This window comes from Eulemur rufifrons, chromosome 14 (genome assembly GCF_041146395.1).
Source record: "Eulemur rufifrons isolate Redbay chromosome 14, OSU_ERuf_1, whole genome shotgun sequence".
In the NCBI taxonomy this organism is placed as follows: Eukaryota; Metazoa; Chordata; class Mammalia; order Primates; family Lemuridae; genus Eulemur; species Eulemur rufifrons.
The window spans coordinates 13,654,516-13,678,780 of record NC_090996.1 but is presented as its reverse complement, the minus strand read 5'-3'; the positions used below and the strand labels follow the sequence as shown (position 1 = coordinate 13,678,780).

Sequence of the window (24,265 nt, the reverse complement as noted above, 5' to 3'; positions counted from 1 at the left end):
GCTCTTTCTCCCTTTTATTTCCTTTTCTTCCTTGCTCACTGTTCTTTTTCGCAGGTAACTTTGTTGTCTTCTCCGGGCAAGGAACAAACTTAGCAATAATCCTGGCATCTGACCTAGAGAGGAAACTAAGCTAAGAGAGATGTTACAGAGACGTGCAGGAGCCTTGGTGTTTTAGGGGGTGGGTCGTCCTTAGGGTAAGAGTACCTTAATACCAACCCATGGATTCCGAACATTGTCTAAACCGGTATGGGTTGGAAGCTGATTATTCAGATGCTGCCTCGGATGACTTGTTGGAATAGTTAATAGATGCGGTTCTTGGAGAACCAAGATGAGTTATGAGGCTGGAAGGGAGAAGAGCCATCTTGGGAAGTGAGTAATAGGAAGTGATGTAAGAGGAGGGGAAGAGTGGGTCATTTGGCATTTTACTAAGTAGTTGATTGAGTTGTTATTGGCGGAAAGGAATTAACAAAGTAGAAAACGAGATTTTTTTTTTTTTAATTAGAAGTTAATGGTAGAATGGCAAACACCCAGTCAGCGATATGTGGCTCAACAGCACCTTCCCATAGTTGTGAAACTAGTGACAGTCCCACAGTGGGCCTGTGTTGAAGGTTGAAGGGGGTGGATCACCTGTTCCAACTACAGATGAGAAACTGAAGTTTAGAAAGTTTCAGAGCTTGCACAGTTGATTAATAGCAGAATGGGCGGGAGTAGAATCTAGTCTCCTGAGTTCTCTCCAGTGTTTTTTCCACTATGCCATGCTGTTTTCTACCTACAAGTAGGATTCTGAAGACAGTGAATTTAGAAATCATAGTGCAGCAATTTTTAAAGATTAAAACTACCAAATACTATAGTGTTGTATGTGACCAAAAGCCAGCATAACAAAAACAGTTCAGGTCACCTGTTGCAGTTTGTTATAGTTAGGATAGATTATATTATATTAATCCAGGTAGGGAAGAGCAAATTCCAAAGCAATTATGATTTGGTATTTAAGCTCTTAATATTTTGAGACTAGTAAGGAGTGGTCGTTTGATGAGGCAATTAGAGAATGTCCAAAACATTTTCCACCGCTCTTTAAGTTTTTTTGCTACTTGTTATTTATATTGGAAGGAAATTAAACATAGGAAAAATTTAAATTGGGCTACCAAGTTCCCTGTATAATAGAAGACTGTCACTCTATTTGGCCTGAAATAGAACCTTTTCACACTTGGAAATTATTTGCTTACTCACTTCCCTATGATTTCTGAAGTTATTAGTTCCAGAGATTTGTGTCATAATTTTGACTTGCTGAAGAGACCTTGATATAGTGTAAACATAAATTGGAATGAATAGTAAGTTAGGATTATACTAAAAGTTTACTGGGTTAAAATGACTGTAATTTGTTTTAAATTTATTCTTGAAAGAAATACAAAAGTTCCTTGGGAAAAGCTTTATGGTTTTTTTTCCCTCGTCTCCAGAATTGAATAGAGGAAGACAATTTTTAGCAAGACAAAGAATGTTGTTCTAGAATCTTCATTTACTGTATTCAGTGAGAAAACGTGGAAGCCAGTTCACTTAATCTGATATATATATGTTATACGGTCATTTCACTTCGTCTTGTCTTTTAAATGCCTCACAACACAATACTCATTGCATACCAGCCTGTAACTGTCCTACTTTTCTTCTTGTAATATGATTTCAAATGTGTTTTCGTGATTCTCATCCTAAAAGTGTGAATAAGTTTTATTTGCTTTTGACCATCTGTTTTATTATTATTATTTTTTTTTTTTTTTTTTTTTACCTAGACCAGTGAAAAGGGCATCAAGAGCAGCTCGTTCCCGTCGTCCCCGTATTCGCTGGTTAGTTCCGATCCTGGTTTCTGAAAGTAACACCTTGGAAGGCTTATGTTGGAGGACTTCTTGGCTTTTTGAAATTGAAGTTAAGCAATTAATAAGTGGCAGAGGATCACTTGAATCTTAAATGGAAATATCAGGGACTAAATTTTTCCAGTAGATACCACAACTTGTGGGAAGTTAGTGACGTGCTAGTGTCTGTTTTAAATGCCATTTCTAGAAGGGATAGAATAAAGAGGACTTGACTTTCTGAGTCTTGTGTTTGTAAAATTGATGTTACAAAGTGTCTGGAGACAGCAAGAGAAACCTGTCTGGATGTATTGCTGTCGTCTACTGTGTCTCTTGTAGTTCACAGCATTGTACTGGGAAGGTCCTGCTGTGCTCTCCTCTCTTGTGTAAATTGAAGATGGTTTTTAAGGATCCTTCAACCTTAAAGTTTGAGGTCATTCCCTCTGCTGTGCAGAGGGGATGTTTGAGGAGGGCAGGAGATCACTTAGAAAGGGATTATCCAATGGCAGTGGCCGGGGGGAGGAGACTGATTAGTCATCAGGACTTGTGTGACCCCCAGGATGTGCATGATGCATTCGAGGGAGAAGTTAGATGACCCCCCGTTTCTACCTTGGGTTCTGGGTGAACAGTGATAACATCATGGGAGAAAAAAAATCAGTGAAGGATTCAATTCAGGGTGTGGGGGGAGATGAACTCTGCTTGGAATACTAATGAGTTTGAAAGGCCTTAGGGATATCCAGGTGGAGCTCTGGGGTGGAGAGGATGTGAGGTGGATGGAGGGGGCTGTCCATGCCCTAATGAGGGTGCCGGGGCCTACCAGGTCTTGGCTGGCGGCAGCAGTTCAGGTTGCTTCCTATTTACAAGTAGTGTTGGGCTGTTCCCACCTCATAATCAAGTATGGCTCTTTTCATGGAGAAGATGATGAAAAGTGAGAGCCTTTATGTACTAATGATTGGGAACAGGGTGAAGAAAAGGGAGTTAAGAAAACAACCAGATTCACATTTTCATTTTTTAGTGGAAATCATTTATCTTTCAGATGGAATGCTCAGGTTTGAATTCATTGATAAAGACTTTCAGTTAAAGATGGTGGATCAAAACACAAGTGTTTATTTTGGCTCCATCCTCAAACCCTAATAAAATGTCAATCAGTAAAATGTCAAAAATACTTTAAAAGGCTTAAACCCGTAGGATGAGGAGAATGAGAAGGAAGATACTAGCAACAAAATTTGGAAGCTAGCAAATGGTAAAGGAAGCTGGGTCTTAAATTGCTAGTGGAGAAAGCAGAGAACCAACCTCGTTTATTAAACTGCAGAATCCCAGAAGGCTCAGAAGTTGGCAGTCCAGGGCAGCTCGAGAAGTGAGGCTGAGGGGGCTGTGGGATGAAAATGAAGAGGATTGGTTCAATGTGTGTTTAGGAAACACTCCCTCTTCGTAGCAAAAGGCAGGCCGGTCTCTGGAGACTGGTAAAATGGGCTCTGGATTTGGACACCAGGCACAGTTGAAGGTGGGAGTATGATAGTAACGTTGGGTTGGGGGGTAAGCAAAGGCATCTGTTTTGGGTTTCGATTTTCTAGTTTTTCCCTTTATCAGTAAAAGATCCCATTGTGTTAACTTAAAACCACATAAACATTTGTTGGCAATAAGATTATTTATTAGGGCAAATCTCATCTGTTCTCTCCCATTCAGCTGCCATTTTATGTTCAGGATAATCGTGAGTAATTATTAAAAGCAGAATCTCCAAAGAGGGGTATGTGAACTTGATTGTTGGTGTTAAAATGCAGATATCAAACCTGTTTATATTTAATGTCATTATTTTAAAATACCTATCTTTACGAATAAAGTATACACTTATACTACATGTGTATACATCTCAAAAAGTATTTGGAATATTTTTGTTTCCATTTCTTACTGGTTGTAGTGCACAGTTTTGTAGACTGTGGGTAAAATTCTACCTGAGATATTTAATATGCTAAATCAGTTTTTGAACACCTGGAAGAACAATAAACTTGATTGGCAAAGCCCAGTTTTAACACATTCTAGCTGTACGGAGCACAGCTGAGAACCGGAGATCTCAAACCCAAGGATTGGGTACTGAGGCTCATTAATTTTGCCCATGGGAGAGGCGCTCTCCAAGCTTATTTATACATAATGCTAATAAGCTTGCTGATTTGGTTTCCAAGTCAACAAGAAGTTAGAAAAGGAGGGGGGCTGTTAATGATAAGATGGTCATGAGGAAGAGTGTGACAACTGTCAGCGAAACAAAGGCAGAAAAATATTTTTACAACAGTACTCCAGTCTGGCCGTTTGCTGTAGGGCACATGAGACCTTCAGCTCAGAAGAATCTGCCATCCCCTTGTTTAAGAACACAGCAAGGTACACAGTTAAGGATGATTTGTTTTTTAAATGAAAAATGGTGGATTGGGGGAGGTTGGTGCTTAAAAATAGCAACCCTTAGTTATCTGGAAAATATTTTCCTGAGCATGAGTTTCTTAAAAGTTCTGATTTACTGAGGTTTTGTTTTATTTTTAGACTTCCTGGATATTTATATTGGTTCTTTTATTACGTTTCACAGTATTTACAGGTGATAATAGTAAATTACCTCATTGATACAATTCATTCAACATAATGAAGAAGTAATTCTTGCAAAGAAAAATTATCTGAGCTGGTAGAAACAGTTTTGTTTCTGTTCTTCTAAGGGGAACCAATGTTAATTTTAAATATTAATAATGATTATAACAACTCCCTTGGAATATTCTACATATTTCTGAAAGAGTAGTTGGAACTCTCAAGTTTTAATAGATGACATCATTAAAATAGCTCTAATCTTATCTTGGGGTACAAATACTCATAGTATGAAATGTCTGTCTTTATTATTTTTCAGCCTTTTGGTTTATCTACTGTTTTCTTGTTCTCCCAGAAATTAAAGACAAAAATGATCCTGGTATCTGATTCCTCTCTTGTCCCACTGCTTCCTGCTTCATTATCTTTTCTTTCTCTGAAAGCTGGCCTTTCTTCTTGCTTCTGCTTTGCTTGGTCAGTTGCGTTCTGGAGAGAGGTACTTTTCTGATAAGGAAATCCTTCATTTAGTGTCACAAGGGTCCCCTGTGCTAGGAGGGCTATGAGCACTTGAGTTCCTTGAGCCTCTTAACAGAAGCAGTGGTGTTGGGTGATGAATATGGAACCTTAAACATGAGGCTATCAGAATGGATCCTTTGCTTTTTCCCTGCAAGCCAACAATGTGGTCTTCTGATTCCAGATTCTAAGGTAGCTTTTGGTCCCTTTTATTTCCATCCCACTGAACAGCCGTAGCATGATGTAAGCGATGGAGCCATCGTTGATAAAGGCCTACCAACACGCAGGGATATCTGCATCTGCCTAGGTTATAAATATCTTTGTTTAAAATTTAGAATATTAGCTTACATAGCTTTCCAACTCTCACATACACTGTGCATGTATATCAGATCACCTGAGAAGCCCCAGTTTGTTTTGAAGGAAGCAATAATTTAGGGCTGATTACTTTCATTTATATCTCAAACTTATCTTTGAAGTTTTATAGGGTTTTTTGTCTTTTAATTTTTCCCAGCTTTATCGGGGTATAATTGACAAAATTGTATATATTTAAGGTATGTCACATGATGTTTCGATATACATACACGTTGTGAAGGGATTACCACAGTCAAGCTAGTTAATGTGTCCATCACCTCATAACTACCTTTTTTGTGGTGAGAACTCTTAGGATCTACTATCTTAGCAGGTTTCAAGTATATGATACATTATTATTAACTGCCGTCACCGTGCTATACATAAGATCTCCAGAAAAAGTTCTGTAGGTTTTAAATAAGAATATGGTCTATTTTATTGACCTGGTGGCATCTTCTTGTACCATGCACCTGTTACAAACTATGTGAAATTAATTTGTTCTGTGTAATTTTTGGTGCATGCTGGTAACTAACTGGTAACGTGGGAGCTAGTTTGTACGTTGTCACTGTCTACATGTATCAGCTCTTATTTCTGAATTTGGCTTTTTTGCAGGTCCCTAGCTGTTGGTAGTAAGTCCGGTTATAAATTTTTCTCCCTTTCTTCTGTGGATAAGCTGGAACAGATCTATGAATGCAGTAAGTGCTTGCTTTATTTTTCCCCTTTTTAAAAAAGACAAATTGTACTGGAATTGGAATGTAGTCCTAAATTCAGACCCTGTGGTTGAAGTCCAACACCTCTTGACCAGTCGTTTGCTTCCACCTTAGTCTTCCCAAGAGGTGACAACTAGTGAAAAAGCTGTGGGTGTTCTCCCAGATCTTTCTCTGTGCATTTGCATGCATATAAATGTACGTATAGAAGTTTTGTTTTATGGGTGATCTTTTCCAATACATGACATCGTACTGTATGTCGTATCCTGTAATTTCTCCCCCTTTTTAATGCCATTTAAACTTCGGTTACTGTCATAAAGGGCTTCCAGAAAATTGAAAATTTTACATCCCCTTTAGGAATGATTTATTTTCCTGAGTTGTCATTTCACAGCATCCGAGTAGCCTGCGTGTCAGGCAGTGTGGAGTAGCGGGAGGCCATGAGCTTTGGCTTCTTGCTCAGTCACTTGTGTCGTTTTAGATGGGTTACTTCATCTCTGGGCCTCGGTTCCTTTGTATTTTTTGCAAAACAGAAATAATGCCTGCCTATAATATTGTTGTTGGGGTTAGAATTATGTATGTGTGTGCTTAATGGTGTGTAAAATAGTACTTGTGGAATAAATAGTAGTAGGTGCAGACCCTCCAGTGAGACTGTGTGGAAAACTCTGGACTCTTCCCACATACATAATTTTTCATTAAGATAATTGTAGATTCACCTGCAGTTGTATGAAATAATACGGAACCCTTGTACCCTTTGCCTTGTTTCCCCCAATGCTAACATCTTGCAAACCACAGTATAATATCACAACCGGGATGCTGACTTCCGTCTCTCCTGTTCATGTGTCTCCAGCATTAACTGTACTCGTGTGTGTGTGTGTGTGTGTGTGTGTGTGTGTGTGAGTTCTGTACAGTTCTCACACCTGTGTAGATTCTTGTATGGATCAAGATCCTGGAGAGCTGTAGAACCATGAAGATCCCTTGAGTTGCCCTTTTATAACCATTCCTGGCCTGCCTCCCCCACCCCTCCTAATCCCTGGCAGCTGCTAATCTTACTTTTGTCATTTCAAAAATGTTAGATAAATGGAAGTATGTAACCCATTTACCTGTTGAAGGACATGTGGGCTGATCCTGGTTTTTGGCTTTTGCAAATAAAACTGCTATAAATATTCATGCACAGGTTTTTGTGTGGACCTAAGTTTTCATTTCTCAGAGATAAATGCCCAAGAGTGCAATTCCTGGGTCACATGGTAGTTACATGTTAAGTTTTTAAGAAACTGCCAAACTGATTTCCAGGGTGGCTGTACCGTTTTACATTCCCACCGGTAATGTCTGAGTGATTGAGTTTCTCTGCATCTTTGCTGGCATCTGCTGTTATCACTGTTTTTTTCAGCCATTCTCATAGGTATGTGCAGTGTTATCTCATTATGGTTACAATTTGCGTTTCCCTAGTGGCCGAGGATGGTGAGCATCTTTTCCTGCACTTATTTGCCATCTGTGTATCCTCTTTAGTGAACTGTCTGTTCATGGTTTTGCCCACTTTCCAATTGGATTATTTATGGTTTTTAGTGTTAAAGTTTGAGAGTTCTATCTATATTCTAGATACTAGTCCTTGGCCAGATAATGTGGCTTATACGTGTTGTCTCCTCCTGCATGCAACATTTCAAGCAGCCCTGAGCCTACCCATGGCCCTGACCTAAGTCAGGAATCCTTGTTTCAGGGACTAAGGAGTTCAGTAGTCATAATATCATTGTAATTAGTCATACTGGGATATGGGTTCAGGGAGTTAATCATTTTAATTATCTACGTAAGGTTTTGGGGAATTGGGTTTCCTCCTTATTGACAATGCCAGTATTTCCTTCCTGAGTTTTATCATCTTTTGCTTTCATTATGGTTTGATATTCCATTTTGAAATTCTACTCCTTTTTTTTTTTTTTTTTTTTTTTGAGACAGAGTCTCGCTTTGTTGCCTGAGCTAGAGTGAGTGCCGTGGCATCAGCCTAGCTCACAACAACCTTAAACTCCTGGGCTCAAGCAATCCTCCTGCCTCAGCCTCCCGAGTAGCTGGGACTACTGGCCCAACCCACCACGACCGGCTAATTTTTTGTTTCTACTTTTAGTTGACTGGCTAATTTTTTTTCGATTTTTAACAGAGACGAGTCCTCGCTCTTGCTCAGGCTGGTCTCCAACTCGTGACCTCAAGCGATCCTCCCACCTCGGCCTCCCAGAGTGCTAGGATTATGGGTGTGAGCCACCATGCCCAGCCAAAATTCTACTTTTTCTGTTGATACTTCTCAAATGAGGAAGTTCAATGAGTTAACGTAAATAGACGTCTCACTCAGTATACATGTATGTGCCAGGCCCGCTCGGGCTGCTGGAGATCAGTACTCACAAAGCTCCTACTCTCCTGCCACTTGGATACAACGGAGGAAGACCAAAATTAAATACATTTGTGTCAGATATTAGGCTCGGGCACAATGGCGAGCAAACACAGACATAGATCACACCCAGTGACGTGAGATGAAGACACTGGGAGAAAGAGTGGTTTCTTTGTGCCAGTTACTCTTGGAATTGTGGAGTTCTGGCTAATCAGGAGGTGAGGGGCCTTTTAGGTTCCCTCCCAGGCCCTGACCTCCTCTCTTCAGGTGAACCTTCAGGTGCCCCTCACCTCCATCAGTGGAGAGTGTCTAACTCTCCCTGACCACCCCTTTCTTGTTGCTGTGCCCCCAAAGGCAAGCACTCAGGCCCTTTTTAGGGAGAGTGTGGGGAGCAGAATCTTTATGGTCAGCACCCCTGAATCATGGTTCCTGCTGGCTGGCTGAGGTTTTACTCCTTTTCTTGTCGATAGACTTGCCTCCTGGTGCCTACTAAATCTTCCCCAAACCCTTTGCAGTGTAGGCTGGAAGATGTGATCTGGATAATAAAATAGGTGTGCCCTAGTGCTTTTTTTTTTTTTTTTAATTTTATTTTTAAATATATTTTTAGCTGTCCAGATCATTTCTTTCTATTATTAGTAGAGATGGGGGTCTCGCTCTTGCTCAGGCTGGTCTCGAACTCCTGACCTCAAACGATCCTCCCGCCTCGGCCTCCCAGAGTGCTAGGATTACAGGCGTGAGCCACTGCGCCCAGCGCCTAGTGCTTCTTTATCTCGGGTGGCTGTCAGTATTCCTCAAGGTCTCCAAACTGGCTGCCTTCCCATGATCCCACATGGGATCGTTCCCTGCAGGGTATTTCTTCAAAGAAGGGTGGTCCTACCTCTAGAAAAAGGGTTCCTTTTGGCTTTTGTGAATGACTGAAACGTTTATGGAATCTGTATCAAAATGAAGTGCCTGAATTGTACTATTAAATTGTTGCTGTAGTTACTATTGTCATCTATTGTGAAGTCCGTGGAATTTTTCCCCTATTGGAGACCCAGTGGTTAGAAAGGGTGTGAGAATACCAAATTCTGGTCTCTACTCTTCCTTAAATTGAAGTTTATTTACTAGCTTTTAGTATCTTATTTTTTCCAAGGTTTTTGGTGGAACAAAATGTGATGTCTTGATAGCATCTTTTAAAGAATGGCTATTTACTGACCAACATGGTAAGGTGGTGTATCGATTTCTGTGTTCTTCTTAGTGGACTGTGGCCCTTAAAAATAGATGAAATGGACAAAGAATATTTTGAGGGTTAATACTGTAAACTGACGCCATTGCATGGTTCTGTTCCTAGAACGTTATCTGCCTTTCCTCTTGCACATACTTTTATCGAGTATAGTAGATAAAAGAATGTCTCTGAGAAAACAGGTTAGCTACTGAGTGTCAGGATTGCTTTCTGGCATTTTTCTACAAGTAGACTCAGCAAAGAATATTTATTACTTCATGTTTCCGTATTTAGTTCAGAGTCAGTATTGGCCTATAGCCTCATAACTCTGAATAATCCATTAAAAAATCAGATCTCTGCTATCTGTCACTGTTGCTGTTACAGAAAGAATGAGCCAGATCTGGTCCTACAGAAAAACATGATTGACAACTACTTGTTCTTCTTTCATTTATTTAATAAAAACCAAAACAAACAAAATCCTTCGCCCAGCAGCATTGGAAAATATCTTCTTTTTTTTTTTTTTTTTTTCCTCTTTTTTTTGAGACAGGGTCTCACTCTGTTGCCCGGGCTAGAGTGTCATGGCATCAGCCTAGCTCACAGCAACCTCAAACTTCTGGGCTCAAGCAATCCTCCTGCCTCAGCCTCCCAAGTAGCTGGGACTACAGGCATGCACTACCATGCCCGGCTAATTTTTTCTATATGTATTTTTTTAGTTGTCCAGCTAATTTCTTTCTGTTTTTAGTAGAGATGGGGTCTCGCTCTTGCTCAGGCTGGTCTCGAACTCCTGAGCTCAGACGATCCACCTGCCTCGGCCTCCCAGAGTGCTAGGATTACAGGTGTGAGCCACTGTGCCCAGCCTGGAAGATATTTTCTATCTATATTATTGTAACTTTGAACTTGAAAGTTACAATAACTCCCAGATAATGCTTTGCCCATTGCTTATCTATGCCCCATATGTTTTCTAATTCTTTCTGTATGTGCATTTCTTGTTGTTTGAAGATATGTAATTCACAAATGTGATCTCTCTTTCCAAAAATATTAATATTACTGCAACAATATCCTACACTGTTAGGCAAAGCAAATAAAGGATATGGATTTATTTGTAGAATATCACGGAAGTTTAGAAGTTGGCTTTTTTCAGATTCTACATTGTGTATTTTCTTTGCATTTTCTGAGCTGGTTTCTGAGCTAGGAAAACACCTCATAAAGAGTTCAATTCTGAAACCCAACACAAGCAGACTGTTCCTTAGCTCAGCAGAAATGACTAGAGCCTACGTTGATTATAGAAATGCATCCATTGATATATAACACCTTTTATCAGGCTTCTTGCTTGACCAAGAAACTAATCATCATTTACTTTACAGGCTGTCATCCGCATTTTAAAGTTTGAGAAATGGTGCTTTCTCACATTATTCCTATTTGACAGGCCAGGCACTGGTTGGCATATTAATTTCAGTGAGATTTATAGTAATGGGTCCTACAGAGGAGAATCTCTTAGCCTCTCTCTGCCTAGATCTGTTGTGATGGAGCATCAGGCTCCTAACTTGCATCCCTGTAGAGCTTCAGGCACATGCGGAAGTGGATCATATCAAGTGGATTATTTATTGGCTTCCTCACCTTCCCACTTAAGGAGTTTTATCATGGCTAGCTACAAACAGTGCCAGCAGAAGCAAAACAACATTCTTTCTTAAGTCAAGTAGTTAATTTCTTAAATTAAATTTTAGATAGGCAGTCTCTAGGAGGAAAGTTTGACAGAAACTATGGCAGAAGCCACCTAGAATGAGTCCTAAAAGCGAGGCCTTAGACGTTGAAGGTCACTGAAGTTTATGTTCAGACTTTCTTACTGTCAGCCTGAGTGCTTCCTGGCACCGTGTCCTGGTAACATGCCATCTTGAATAATTACAGAAGTGCAGCCTGGTTTCTTTTGCTTTTCACTTGATTATAGTGTCTTTCACTTAGCAGCCTGATTCATTGTCTGCCATTACTTCATAGGAGGGCTGAACTGTCTGTGCTTCAGTTTAGTGGAAAGCAATTGTTCTGGGTATGTGGATTCCATAAATGTTTAAATGTTCTTTTGAGTGTGAAGTGTGATAGAAAAATGTTAGAGCTTCTTGAAATAATGCAGTAGGAAAATGGCAACCAATCTAAACCACTGCCAACATATAAAAATAGGTTGCTTTATGAAAAGTATATTCCTGAAAAGATGTAGGCAAATTGACTTGTAGGACTTAAAGGCACTCTGCAGTGAATCCTTTTGTGTTGTGGTTATTGCTGCTTGTGAGTAGTGATGAAAATGTGTTCACCCCCAGAGTGACTGTGGTGATTCGTCTGCCTTTTGCTGAGTGCTAATCCTTTTTCTGGTTTCTGACTCCTTTGGAAATCGATGAAGGTTTATAGATATTTCCCCGAGAAAACTATTCCATATTTACCATATAATATCAGTGGTTTTAGAGACCGTTGAAGCCCACCCAGGTATCCGTGGACATATATGGTCTTTGAGATAAGGCCTGACACTTAGTTTCTATCCTCTGTCCCTGCCCGTGTTCTTCTAGGTGGCACAACTTGACATTCCAAGTCCCGTGCTACTTTACATCAGACACTTCTTGCACCAGATCTTAATATATCAGCCAAAGTTCAAATTTCCGCAGTAGGCTGCCTGAGGTTTTTTAAAACAACTTTTTTGAACGTAATTTATATACCATAAAATAAATCCTCCTCTTTGAAGTATACAATTCAGTGGGTTTTACTATATTTACTAGCGTGCAGCCTATCATAATCTAATTTTAAAACATTTTTATCCCCCAAAGAAACCCTGAGTCCATTAGCAGTCCCTCCGTTTTCTCCCCCCTCCGCCTGCCCCCCAGGCAACCGCTAATCTACTTTCTGCCTCTGTAGATTTGCTGCTGTGGGCATTTCAGATAAGTGGAATCCTGTATGACTGACTTTCATTTAGAATGCTTTCTTTTTTTTTTTTTTTTGAGACAGAGTCTCGCTTTGTTGCCCGGGCTAGAGTGAGTGCCATGGCGTCAGCCTAGCTCACAGCAACCTCAAACTGCTGGGCTTAAGCGATCCTACTGCCTCAGCCTCCCGAGTAGCTGGGACTACAGGCATGCGCCACCATGCCCGGCTAATTTTTTCTATATATATTTTAGTTGTCCATATAATTTCTTTCTATTTTTAGTAGAGACGGGGTCTCACTCTTGCTCAGGCTGGTCTCGAACTCCTGACCTTGAGCGATCCACCCGCCTCGGCCTCCCAGAGTGCTAGGATTACAGGCGTGAGCCACCGCGTCCGGCCTAGAATGCTTTCACAGTTCATCCCTGTTATAGCATGTATCTGTTTTTCATTTCTTTTTATTGCTGCGTAATATTACATTGTGTGTATATACCATGTTTTGTTCATTCATCAGTTGATGGACATTTGGGTGGTTACCATTTTTTGGCTGTTGTGAGTAGTGCTGCAAGGAAACATGCTAACAAGTTATCATGTGTATGTATGTTTCCATTTCTCTTGAGTAGATTTCTGGGTAACCATCTTTGTTTTGCCCACTTGTGAGTAAGCTACAAGATAAATTCCTGGAGTTGGAAATACAGGATCAACAGATAACTGTGTTTTAAAACTGGTAAACATTGCCAAGTTGCCCTTAGAAGTGGTAGTACCAGTGTATGTTCCTGTTAACAGAGTATGAGTGTGCCCTACTTCCCACACCCCACCAATGCTAGGCATCACCAAACGTTTTTGTATTTGAGTCTGAGATGTAAAAATATGTTCGTTTGCTTTAGTTGTTAACAATTCAGTTAACATCAACTGAAACTGAACTTGTGTGTGTATGTGAGTCACTTACTGTTTGTTTTTTTTTTTAACTGCCTGATTCTATCCTTTACCTGTTTTTCTATTGAGTTATTACTCATTAAAGCAAATTAGCTGATTGTTATGGGTTGCAAATATTTTTTCTGGATTGTCATTTGCTTTTTGACCTTGTTCATGGTTCTTTTTGCCATTCTGAAGTCTTGAGTCTTTGTGTAGTCAAACGTATCAGTCTTTTCTTGTGGGGCTACTTTTACTCCAGAGGTGTACATAAAACATTTTCCAGTGTTGTCTTCCTAACACTTTCGTATCATATTTTACATGAAATATTTGATCCACGAAGAGTTTTTGGTGTAAGAAATCTTCCACTGTTATCAGTAACTGGAAAAGACATTTTTCCTATGTTCTTATTTATTTAGAGGGCTTAACTGAAGTATTTCAGGGTAAAATGTCAAGATGAGCTTCTCTTTGAAACTTCAGTAAAGAAAAAAATAGTTGCGAGCCAGGCATGGTGGTGCATACCTATAGTCCCAGCTACTTGGGAGACTGATGCTGAAGGATCCCTTGAGCCCCGGAGTTCAAGGTTACAGTGAACTATGATTGCACCACTGAACTCCAGCCTGAGCAACAGAGCAAGACCCCATCTCTAGGATGGGGAGTGGGGGGAGAAAAAATAGTTTGAAACTAAATGGTAGAAAGATAAAATTTGTTAAATACAGGTGGTAGACAGAAGTGGTAGGTAGAAGTTGATCATACTGTTCTGTTTTATGAGAGCTTTCCTGCCTTTACCCCTTCTTCTGTTGTTAAAATTCAAAAAGAAATTTCCTCTGATTTTTTTTTCCATAAAAACTTCAGAAAAACCATGTCTAAGTTGCAGTTGGGTGGGAAAGATAGGTTCCGTAAACTGTTAGTTCTTCACCTTCTCTGCACTGGCATTTAAGTAACTGAACACATCCTTTTTTTTTTTTTTTTTCTCCCAACATTTTATTAAAGGAAATTTTCAAACACAGAAGAGTTGAAAATATTTTACATCCAAGACCCCTGTATCCACCACTTACACTCTGTCATGAATGTTTTACTGCACTTGTCACACACACCAATCATCCGTCTTATTTTTTGTGTGTACATCTCAGAGTATATTGCAGACATCATCAGTACATACTCTCCTAAGTACTTCCCCTTGAATGTTACTAAGTTGAGCTCAATGTTTTTTTCGTCATACAGCAAAATTTACATACAATAGAATGTTAACAGTGTGTGAGATGTAGACAAATGCCTCAGGAGGTTTGCCATTACTCCAGAAAGTTCCCCGGTACTCCCTCAGCTCCCTTGTGCTCCCCCTACCCTCAAGAGGCAACCAGTGTTCTGGGATGTTTCTACTATTAGATTAGTTCTGCCCATCCTAGAACTTCATATAAACATAGCATCTACCCTTTCAATAATACTCCTTTCATTCAGCCTCGTGTTTTTTGAGATTTATGCATATTGTGGTGTCTCAGTTGCCCAGTGTATGAATATATGATGGTTTGTTTATTCACTCTCTTACTGATGGACATCTGGCTCGTTTATTAATAGTTATGAATAAAGCTACAGTAGACATTCTTGTACATGTCTTTTTGTGTACATATGTTTTCATTTATCGTAGGTAAATATCTTAATGTTGATCATGGGGTTATAAGTACACCTTGGCAAGCAGGCATAGTCACAAATATAGAAAATAAGGAGGAGCAACCATATCTGGAAGTGAGTTCTTGTCACCATTGATTTAATTTAGGAGGCCATTGGATTTCAATAAAATTGACTTATTTAGTCAAAAAAAACCAGTTTTGTCTATGCCAAGTTTTCCTGTATATCTGTCCTTGAATTAAGCTGTAAGTACAATTCTTATTTCGCCATTAAGAAAATTGATACCAGGGCTTACAACTAACTATAGCAGAGTTGACACTAGACTCTGATTTTTAAACTGATTTTCCTGAAGGGCCCACCCCTCTGGGTCACTGTCATGACACGGGCACTTACCAAGGTGCACAGTGCCAACTGTTTGCCTGGTGCATCTGTAAGAACGAGTACAGTTGACCTTCACCAAGATCAGTTTTAATACTTAGACATAGCACTTGGGGATATTAGCATTTCACCACTGATTCACAAATGAGACCAGCCCATTTTATATGACCCAGTTTAAGAGATTTCCTTTTTAAATGGTGTTTTGAAGAATTTGGGAAAATCCAAAATCTAGTCATGAGGTCCATTTTTAGCTAACTCAGCATACAGGGAGCTCTTCTCTGTGCCAGGCAACCTTTGACCTGGGTGTGCAACCATCACGGGGCCAGACAAAGCGCCTGTCCTGGGACCCTCAGCCTAGCAGGAAACTCTGCTGCTAAACCATCACCCAGGTTTTCAGCGGTATTGTGGCCAGAGGTGACAGTGTGGGGTGCAACTGAGTGAGTGCAGCCCGAACACTGAGAACGGGAAGCTGAAGAGTGAGAGGCTGGGCGGTAATGGAGGGAGGGACTCGTCCCCCGGCCCCACGTGGCCAGCGCCTGGTTGTAGAAGTGAGGGTGGCAGCCTGTGGGCACAGCCCTCCTTCTGATGTGCTGCTCACCAAGCAGTGTCCTGGTTGTGACTTGATGTCCACATCAGTCTCCTGAGGGAAAGAGACCCTGGTCAGAGAGCACAGGGTCCGGTCCACAGGGAAATTATTTTTACTGGGTTGTGTATCTGTCTCTTGAGCTTGTTTGGCTTGAGATGCATCAGTTGATAGAAACAGATAGAGGCCCCGCCTCCATGTGCCAGCAGGACCTGCCGATGGTGCCTCAGTGAGGGTCAGGTCCTGGAAGGGGCAGGGGCTTCCTCTGAGATGCCGCTGGGCAGAGAAGCTGCACACCGGGGCCCTGACTCCCTGCGTCCCTCACCTCTGGCATCTCCCAAATTGTGGCAGTTGCTTGCATTTGTTCCTTTTTGAATAAAGGTTCACTTGCTCTTGTAGGAGAGAAGATTTATGTCAACTGGCTAGGTAAAAGCAACCGTGAATAAACTGCTACAAAGAACTTAGAACTATGCGCTTGGTCTTACTGCCTGCTCTAAGTACAGTTGTGTACCACATAACAATGTTTCGGTCAAGGACTGACCACACATACGACAGTGGACCCATGAGATTATAATAGTGTGTTTTTACTGTCCTTTTTCTATGTTTAGATTTGTTTAGATACACAGATACTTACCATTGTGTTGCAACTGCCTACAGTGTTCAGCACAGTAAGATGCCGTGTGATTGTAGCCTAGGAGCAGTAGGCGCTACCGTATAGCCTACTTAGGAAGCACACTAGGCCGTCTAGGTTTGCGTAAGTACACTGTGATGTTCACACAAGGATGACATTGCTAACAACACGTTTCTCAGAAGATACGCCCAGCGTTAAGCAGCGTATGACTAATAGCAAAATTTTACAAATTTTTTTTTTCTTTCTTTTTTTTTTTTTTTTTTTGAGACAGAGTCTCACTCTGTTGCCCAGGCTAGAGTGAGTGCCGTGGCGTCAGCCTAGCTCACAGCAACCTCAAACTCCCGAGCTCAAGCGATCCTCCTGTCTCAGCCTCCCGAGTAGCTGGGACTACAGGCATGCACCACCATGCCCGGCTAATTTTTTCTATATATATTTTTAGCTGTCCATATAATTTCTTTCTATTTTTAGTAGAGATGGGGTCTTGCTCTTACTCAGGCTGGTCTCGAACTCCTGAGCTCAAACAATCCGCCCACCTCGGCCTCCCAGAGTGCTAGGATTACAGGTGCGAGCCACCGCGCCCGGCCTCAAATTTTTTTTAATAAATGTGTTATGCCATTTTGGATGTGTATAACTCTTTAGCCAGCATCAGTGTGTTACTGCCTAGGCTGGTGCTCGGCCTGTTCAGCTGTCAAGTTCATGTTGAAATGATGGATACCGCGTATTTCCCTAGAAGCAGTTTTGTCTTAATGAAGTGAGACCTTACCTCTTAGCTTTCACTTTATCCAGTAGCTTGGTTCCTAAATTAATAAGTGTGTTTTTAAGTTACATCATTCAAATCCAGCAACAGAGCTTGTTTTAAAGGAAACACTTTAAGTAACTCTGTGATTTGTCTTGTGTGTGAACATTCATGTGGGGACGGACATCCTTACTTACAGTGGCAGCATTCCCGAGGCCCCAGAGAATCAGAACTTCCAGACCCCCTGAGCAGTCCTGCGCTGCTCTGACGGGACCAGAGGCACCCTCAGGGCTCTGCGACACCTGTCACCTAGGCACATTTGTTTGTGAACAGATTCTGCCTGAGCATGTATGCACATAGATATGTATATGTCTCCATGTGAAAAGGAAAAACTTTCATTTTCTCATTTCAGCTGATACTGAAGATGTGTGCATCGTAGAAAGATTGTTCTCTAGCAGCTTAGTGGCCATCGTGAGCCTCAAAGCCCCGAGGAAGCTCAAGGTTTGCCACTTTAAGAAGGGAACCGAGATCTGCAACTACAGCTACTCCAACACAATACTGGCTGTGAAGCTCAACAGGCAGGTGAGTGACTCCCCGTCTCGAGTGCTGGTGCGCCCGTGTTGCTGGGCACTGCGCCCTCTCTGCACTGACCCGGCCCTGCTGTTTTCTTGTCGTACCAGCCTTGCCCAAAGCATGTCCCGAACCATTCCGTTCGTGCCCTTGCCTCTGCCAGCTTGTTTCCATGTGGGCATCGGTCTAGTCATCCGTAGGGTTGATAGCATGGCTTTTCTAACTTACTACCTTCTCTTGCTTTTATAAATGTTACTTTTAAAAATCTTTTAGACTCTTTTATCCTTTTTTAAATTGTTAACATAACTTTTAATTTAAAACGAAGGATTGATTACTTTTTTGTATCTTCCCCTAAACTAACAAGAATATCTGGCACAGGGTAGAGAGACTGTGAGTAGTGCCGGAGTTTGTTTCATGAGATCGCCTCCTGGCCTGTGCCGGCTCACGGCATAACAGCACTGTCCACGGGCTCCTTCGGCATTTTCTGTCCACAACAGTGTTCGTGGGGGGCAGGCTGAATAGACGGCGGTCACAGAATGCACGCTGTGACAGCCAGTCACTGCGTTCTGAGACGGGATAACTGGATAAAATAGTTACAGTGCAGGCCCTCTTACATATGTGATTGAAACTGGAAATTGTTCTGTTAACTGGAAATTGTTCTGTTGGTTAAAGTGAGAAATTATAGGACACAACATTGAACATTTTTTCATCTAAAACATACAGATGGACATTTGTGTCCATCTGATGCATCGCCGAGTGTGTGCCAAGACATCTTTCTTGCCTAAATCATCCCTTTAATGTATCATCTACAAGTCTACATTCATTTTCTATAAAATGGAGCAACAACTTGCAAAGTAATCTGAGTACAGAATAAAATTTTATGCTTTTTTCAAAATCCCAGCCGGGCGCAGTGGCTCACACCTGTAATCCCAGCAGTTTGGGAGGCTGAGATTGGGAGAATCACTTCAGGCCAGGAGTTCGAAACCACCCTGAGCAAGAGTAAGACCCTCATCTCTACAAAAAAAACAGAAAAATTAGCCAGGCATGGTGGTACATGCTTATAGTCCCAGCCTGTAGTCCCAGCTCTTTGAGAGGCTAAGGCAGGAGGATCACTTGAACCCAGAAGTTCGAGGCTGAAGTGAGCTGTGAGAGCACCACTGCACTCTAGCCTGGGTGACAGAGCAAGAACCTGTCTCCAAAAAAAAAAAAAAAAAAAAACTCCATGGCTTTTATTTTCGTCATGCCCTGTACCTCATCAGTTTTTAAAAGCAGCTTAGCTTTGCCAAGTCTGTCCAAAGCATGTGTTTCTTAGCTGCAGTCTATCAGTTTGTGTAATACTGAGTTAAATCTGGTTAGAATTCCTGGTACAACTGGCATGACTGTTGGAGGGAGTGGGCACGGGGGGCTCTGGACCTCTCGAGTGGTAGTGGAAAATGTCTGCATCCCCTGCACCTCGCACGTCCAGTCCACATGGTGTCTGAAAAGGAATGGAGAGCACCTTAGTCCAGGAGTCGGTTAAGTGAAGATGGAGGTGTGGAGTGTGCTGGATATTTCTTCATGTTTGGTTTTTTCTGTCTTCTCTTTTGTAGAGGCTGATAGTATGCCTGGAAGAGTCTCTGTATATACACAACATCCGGGACATGAAGGTACTACATACGATCAGAGAGACACCTCCAAACCCTGCAGGTAAGTTAATTTGTGAAAAGAAAATCCCATTTTTCTGATTTTGCTTTTAAAGATAGCTATAGGTGAGAGATTTTCTCTTTGTAGGTTCCACAGATGAGACAGATTTTAAAACTATTGATGTTAAACCAATCTTCCTTCCTACTAATATTGGTCTTGTGAATCATATAAACTCGTTGGTTTGATCAACCTTCAAGTTTGAGGTTACTGATCAATTTAAACCAAAGGCCTGTAATCTGTTCATGATACAGGTATCACCTAAGGGGGTGGTTTAGGGGTACAGATCTTTAAAAAATAAATGCAGCAAACAAGATTGTATCAGAGCTATTTTTGATTTCTACATGCTTTGTTAAATAAATGTTAAATTATATATAACAACCAAGAAATGCATTTTGTTCTCTGTGTATTATTCACAGGCTTGTGTGCACTGTCAATAAACAATGACAATTGTTACTTGGCGTACCCAGGGAGTGCAACCATCGGAGAGGTGCAGGTCTTCGATACAATTAATTTGGTAAGGTTTCTTCTCTACTTAGATAGCTCTTTATTTATTCTTTTTTTTTTTTTTTTTTTCCAAGATGAGGTTTCACTCTATTGCCTGGGCTAGAGTGCAATGGCATCATAACCTCCTGGGTTCAAGTGATCCTCCTGCCTCAGCCTCCCAAGTAGCTGGGCCTACTGGCATGTGCCACCACGACCAGCTAACTTTTTATTAATAGTTTTTTGTAGAGACTGAGTCTTGCTAGTTGCCCAGGCTGGCCTTGAACTCCTGGCCTCAAGGAATCTTCCCTATAGCATAGTTTTAGCCTGATGACCAAGTGGTGGCATGGGTCACAGGCTCACGCACCATGACACTCACGTTTCGTTGGTTTCCCCATTTCAGAGAGCTGCGAACATGATCCCAGCCCATGACAGTCCTTTAGCTGCATTGGCTTTTGATGCAAGTGGAACCAAACTTGCCACTGCTTCTGAGAAGGTGAGTCTGCTGTAGCCCAGGAGAAAACTAGTTGGAAAGTTTGAACAAACTTTTTCAGTTCTGTTCACACAGCCAAGTTTTTATACCACCCAACTCACAGAGAAGCAAAGATCACAACCCACTTGTCAGACCGACAGTGTGCCCCACTGTTGGGGGGCGGGTGTGCACACGCTGTGCAACCAGAACCCTAACACTTCTGTGGGAGAATAGAGAAACATACAGAGAAGATGGAAACCATTTGCCCAGTGTGGTTTTTAATTATGAAACTAACATGCTATGGTAGAGAACTCAGAAGACAGTGAAACATGTAAAAGAGAAAAGATCTGTTTCTGCTCTCCAGCTGATCTGAATACACTCCGGTATATTTCCTTTCATTCTTTTCCGCTTTATTTAACAAAATTGGAACCCTACCTACTATTGGTATAATTTATCTCCTCTTTCACTGTGTGTGATAATGTATTTCTCTAAGTTAAAAGACACTTTCAATGGCTGTACATTGTTCAATTGTGACTTGCTTAAATATCTTCCTTTTGGGATGTTTGTATTCTAATATGTTGCCCATCTTTTATGTGTATTTCTAATTATTAACATAAGGGATCCTGGTAAGAATATCTGGGTTAACGGGGCTTGGTTTTCAACGCCCCCTGTGCCCGTGCAGAGTGGCTGGGCCCCCTGGGCCCGTGGGACACCAGCAGTGCCTCACTCTTACCCTCACACGGCCACTACCTCTTTGTCCTTTTCTGTTCCTCTTTTCTTAAAAGTTCCGTCTTCCCTTCTCCTGCCACTTGAGATGGAATCTACTCTCCCGCCTTTATCTCTTCCAAACAGTGGTCCTGCTCTTCAGTTGCCCACTGAGGAATTTGACTTTGACTTAATTTTGCTTCTACCTGAAATCCTAAAGTAGCCTCCCCTCCCAAGTCACCTCTCCCCTCTAACCTGCCAACCAAATACGATAGAGTAAAAAGTTGGCTCACTTCTTTAACTTTCTGGCATGGGTCTTTGTTCTGGAATCTCGTACCCAAGTTCTTCCAGAATGCTGTTACTGTTACGGATGACCTCTGCGTCATGAATTACACTGGGTCCTTTACCTTCATTGCCTCCGTTGCACCCCCGTCAGCAAGAAAGACGTTTTCCATTTTGTGTCGAGGGCCCAGAGAGGTTAAGTAGTGTGCTCAGGGTCGCCAAGTTGGGCGATGACAGATTGATTGGACTCCAAGCCTGGCTTTGCCTCTAAGTATGCTAGACTATCACAGCATCACTTTGTCCCTTTCTTTTGCCTTGGGAGTATCGAAGTGGCCATGAATTTCTGTTTCTTGATTAATCAGAGTCTCACCATTATGTTTTTTATTAGCTCTTACAAAGACCCTAAAACACTGGATGGAATTTCAAGGCCAGTAAAAATAGAATACGTTTGTTCTGGGCTAGAAAGAGCAAACACGTGATTTGCTTTTACACAGAATCCTTTTAGTCTGTGGGATTAGAATGTCATGGGCTTCTCAGGCGTGCTGGGCCCACCCAGGTATATGACTTAATCCTGTTTTCAAGGATCTTGGAGTTGTGCCATGACGAAATAACTCTTAATTAGTACTACGCAGTGGATGTGGCATTGGAGAATTATATCTAAATCTAAACGTTTAGGCTGTAAAAAACAAAACCTTTGCCTTGGTTACTTTTGTGTATGGATGTGGAAAATATTTTATCTCCCTAATTCTCAAGAATACGAACTTAACCGTTTTGTCCTTCCATCCAGAGAGAGCCACTGTCCGTAAATAACACTTTCTCAAATGAACCTGTTCTGTCTGTAGCCAGATTTCTAATAGCTGTATGAATTTGCCATGGTTTATTTAAATAATTCCTTGGTGTTGTGCATTTCGGTCATCTGCCGTTTTTTGCTATTTATAAACATGTCAGATATTCTTAACAGTTTTTATGTTTAACAATTTGAATCTTCTAAAAGTTGTATGGTATGAGGTTAAAGAATCCTTCCTACTCTGCAAATTTGAAATGCTACTTTTTTAATTTAAGGTTTGCCTTTCTGTTTCTTAGGCTATTTTAATACTATCACTACATGGTATTCTTAATATTCAGATGTGAAAGTCCTGTTCGTTCTTATTTTCTTGGCCGTTGTCTCATTTACCCTCCCAGAGGTTTGCGTCCTGTCTCACCGGCCACAGAGCCCCACTGACTTACCTGGGGAGAAGGAAAGGGGGGTGGTGGGGAAAGTCGGCACCTTCCAGATGCTTCGTTTCAAAGCAAAGAAACACAGCTCACCCTGTATTTATATTTTCTTTTGTCTCGGTCAGTGTTTTGTTAATATATACGTCTTAGCATTTTATAAGTGTGGATTTACTCCTTTTAAGGCAATGAAGTAATTTCCAGCTAATCAGATCTCTTGGTCAGTAAGTCAATTTAAAGTGGTGGGAAAAGAGCTCAGAGGGCACCGGAGCCGCCCCAGAGGGTGGAGCCCAGCAGTGCTGCCCGCGGTGCGGGGCTCGGACACAGGTTTTTATCTTTAGTAGTTTAAGCTGTGTCATATTCCACATCTGACCTCAGGACTGTTAGTGTTTAGAATAGGTAGTAAGTTAAAATAGGTTGTTTGAAAGAAGATTTGATATTAAGTAAACAATGGGGCAGGGAACATTTTCACATGCCTGTGGCACACAGCCTGGTGGTGGCATGTGCAGGGGGACCCCTGGGGAGCACGACACAGACAACAGGGCCTCGGGGCTCCCTGCTGACCCAGCGCAGAGCTGTCGCTGGGAACATACCACACGGCTCATTTCTAGTCTGAGGTGTAAGACACAGAAAAAGTCTGTTTTACTCAGCTAAAATAATTTTTTTTTTCTTTCCCTGTCACAGGGGACCGTGATTAGGGTATTTTCCATTCCAGAGGGACAGAAACTCTTTGAGTTCCGGAGAGGCGTTAAGAGGTAAAGTACATAAACCTCCAACATTGATTCTGGAGGTTATATTTGGATTTCAGTTTTATATTATCTGCGACCAAACAAGTGAGAACCTAAAGAAACACAGGGAAAATTCCAGTTAAATACAAAAGCATTTTCAACCCAACTGGATTACCAGGTGAGAGTTTGCAGTCAGTCTTATGGGAATTGAAGAACATTTTTATAAAAGCAAACTTAGATTTCCATTTGTCTCTGACCCTGCCTGAACCCAGTGGTGGCCGGATAGCCCAAGGGTTTGGAGAAACTGGAGTAACCAGGCCAGGCCCCGGGGCCATGTGGCTCCTCGGGCTGATCTGGGTTGCAGCCTAGCCCCCTCCCTGGTCAGCACGCCCCTGTCCTTGTCCTCTCTGCGATCCTGCACCCAACTTGCCCCTCACCCCCAATGGCTTTGGCTCTTTTAAAACCCCGGAAGTCACAGTCTGGCGCCCCCCCCCCACCCCGTCCAGTCCGCAGACCTGCTGCCTCTGTGCCTAGCACTCCCTTCCTCACTCCTGCTCCAGAGGCAGGAACGTGCCTCCTCATGGAACAGCAGAACCGGTGGGGACTCGAGAGCCGGGGCCTCAGTCAGGTCCCTGGACTGCCACTTGGGGCTGTGTGTCCTCGGTCGGTAGCACTTCACCTCGGGGTCTCTAGTTCCTCACCTCAGCGGGAACGGACCGCGTGAGCAGTGCCTCCCTCCCCAGGGTCGGTCACAGAGGAGGGCTTGGCTCAGGAAGTGTGTGTTCAGTAACCTGTAGCGCCCCCACCTCCCCCCACGCCACCGCCTCAAACTTCT

General features: G+C 41.9%; 1 protein-coding gene across 6 annotated transcripts in view; it reads left to right on the top strand.

Moving 5' to 3' along the window:
* WIPI2 (WD repeat domain, phosphoinositide interacting 2) overlaps window positions 1–24,265 on the top strand; it is a 33,725-nt gene that overhangs the window by 689 nt on the left and 8,771 nt on the right. For 3 of the 6 annotated variants that reach the window (XM_069486617.1, XM_069486616.1, XM_069486614.1), the window contains exons 2-7: window positions 5,871–5,953; window positions 17,711–17,880; window positions 19,458–19,554; window positions 19,968–20,065; window positions 20,435–20,527; window positions 23,387–23,457. In XM_069486617.1, the coding sequence (XP_069342718.1) occupies window positions 5,871–5,953; window positions 17,711–17,880; window positions 19,458–19,554; window positions 19,968–20,065; window positions 20,435–20,527; window positions 23,387–23,457 (612 nt within the window). Of the gene's footprint in view, window positions 1–1,781; window positions 2,009–5,870; window positions 5,954–17,710; window positions 17,881–19,457; window positions 19,555–19,967; window positions 20,066–20,434; window positions 20,528–23,386; window positions 23,458–24,265 lie in introns of all 6 variants that reach the window. The other 3 variants (XM_069486615.1, XM_069486613.1, XM_069486618.1) reach the window with 2 other exon arrangements.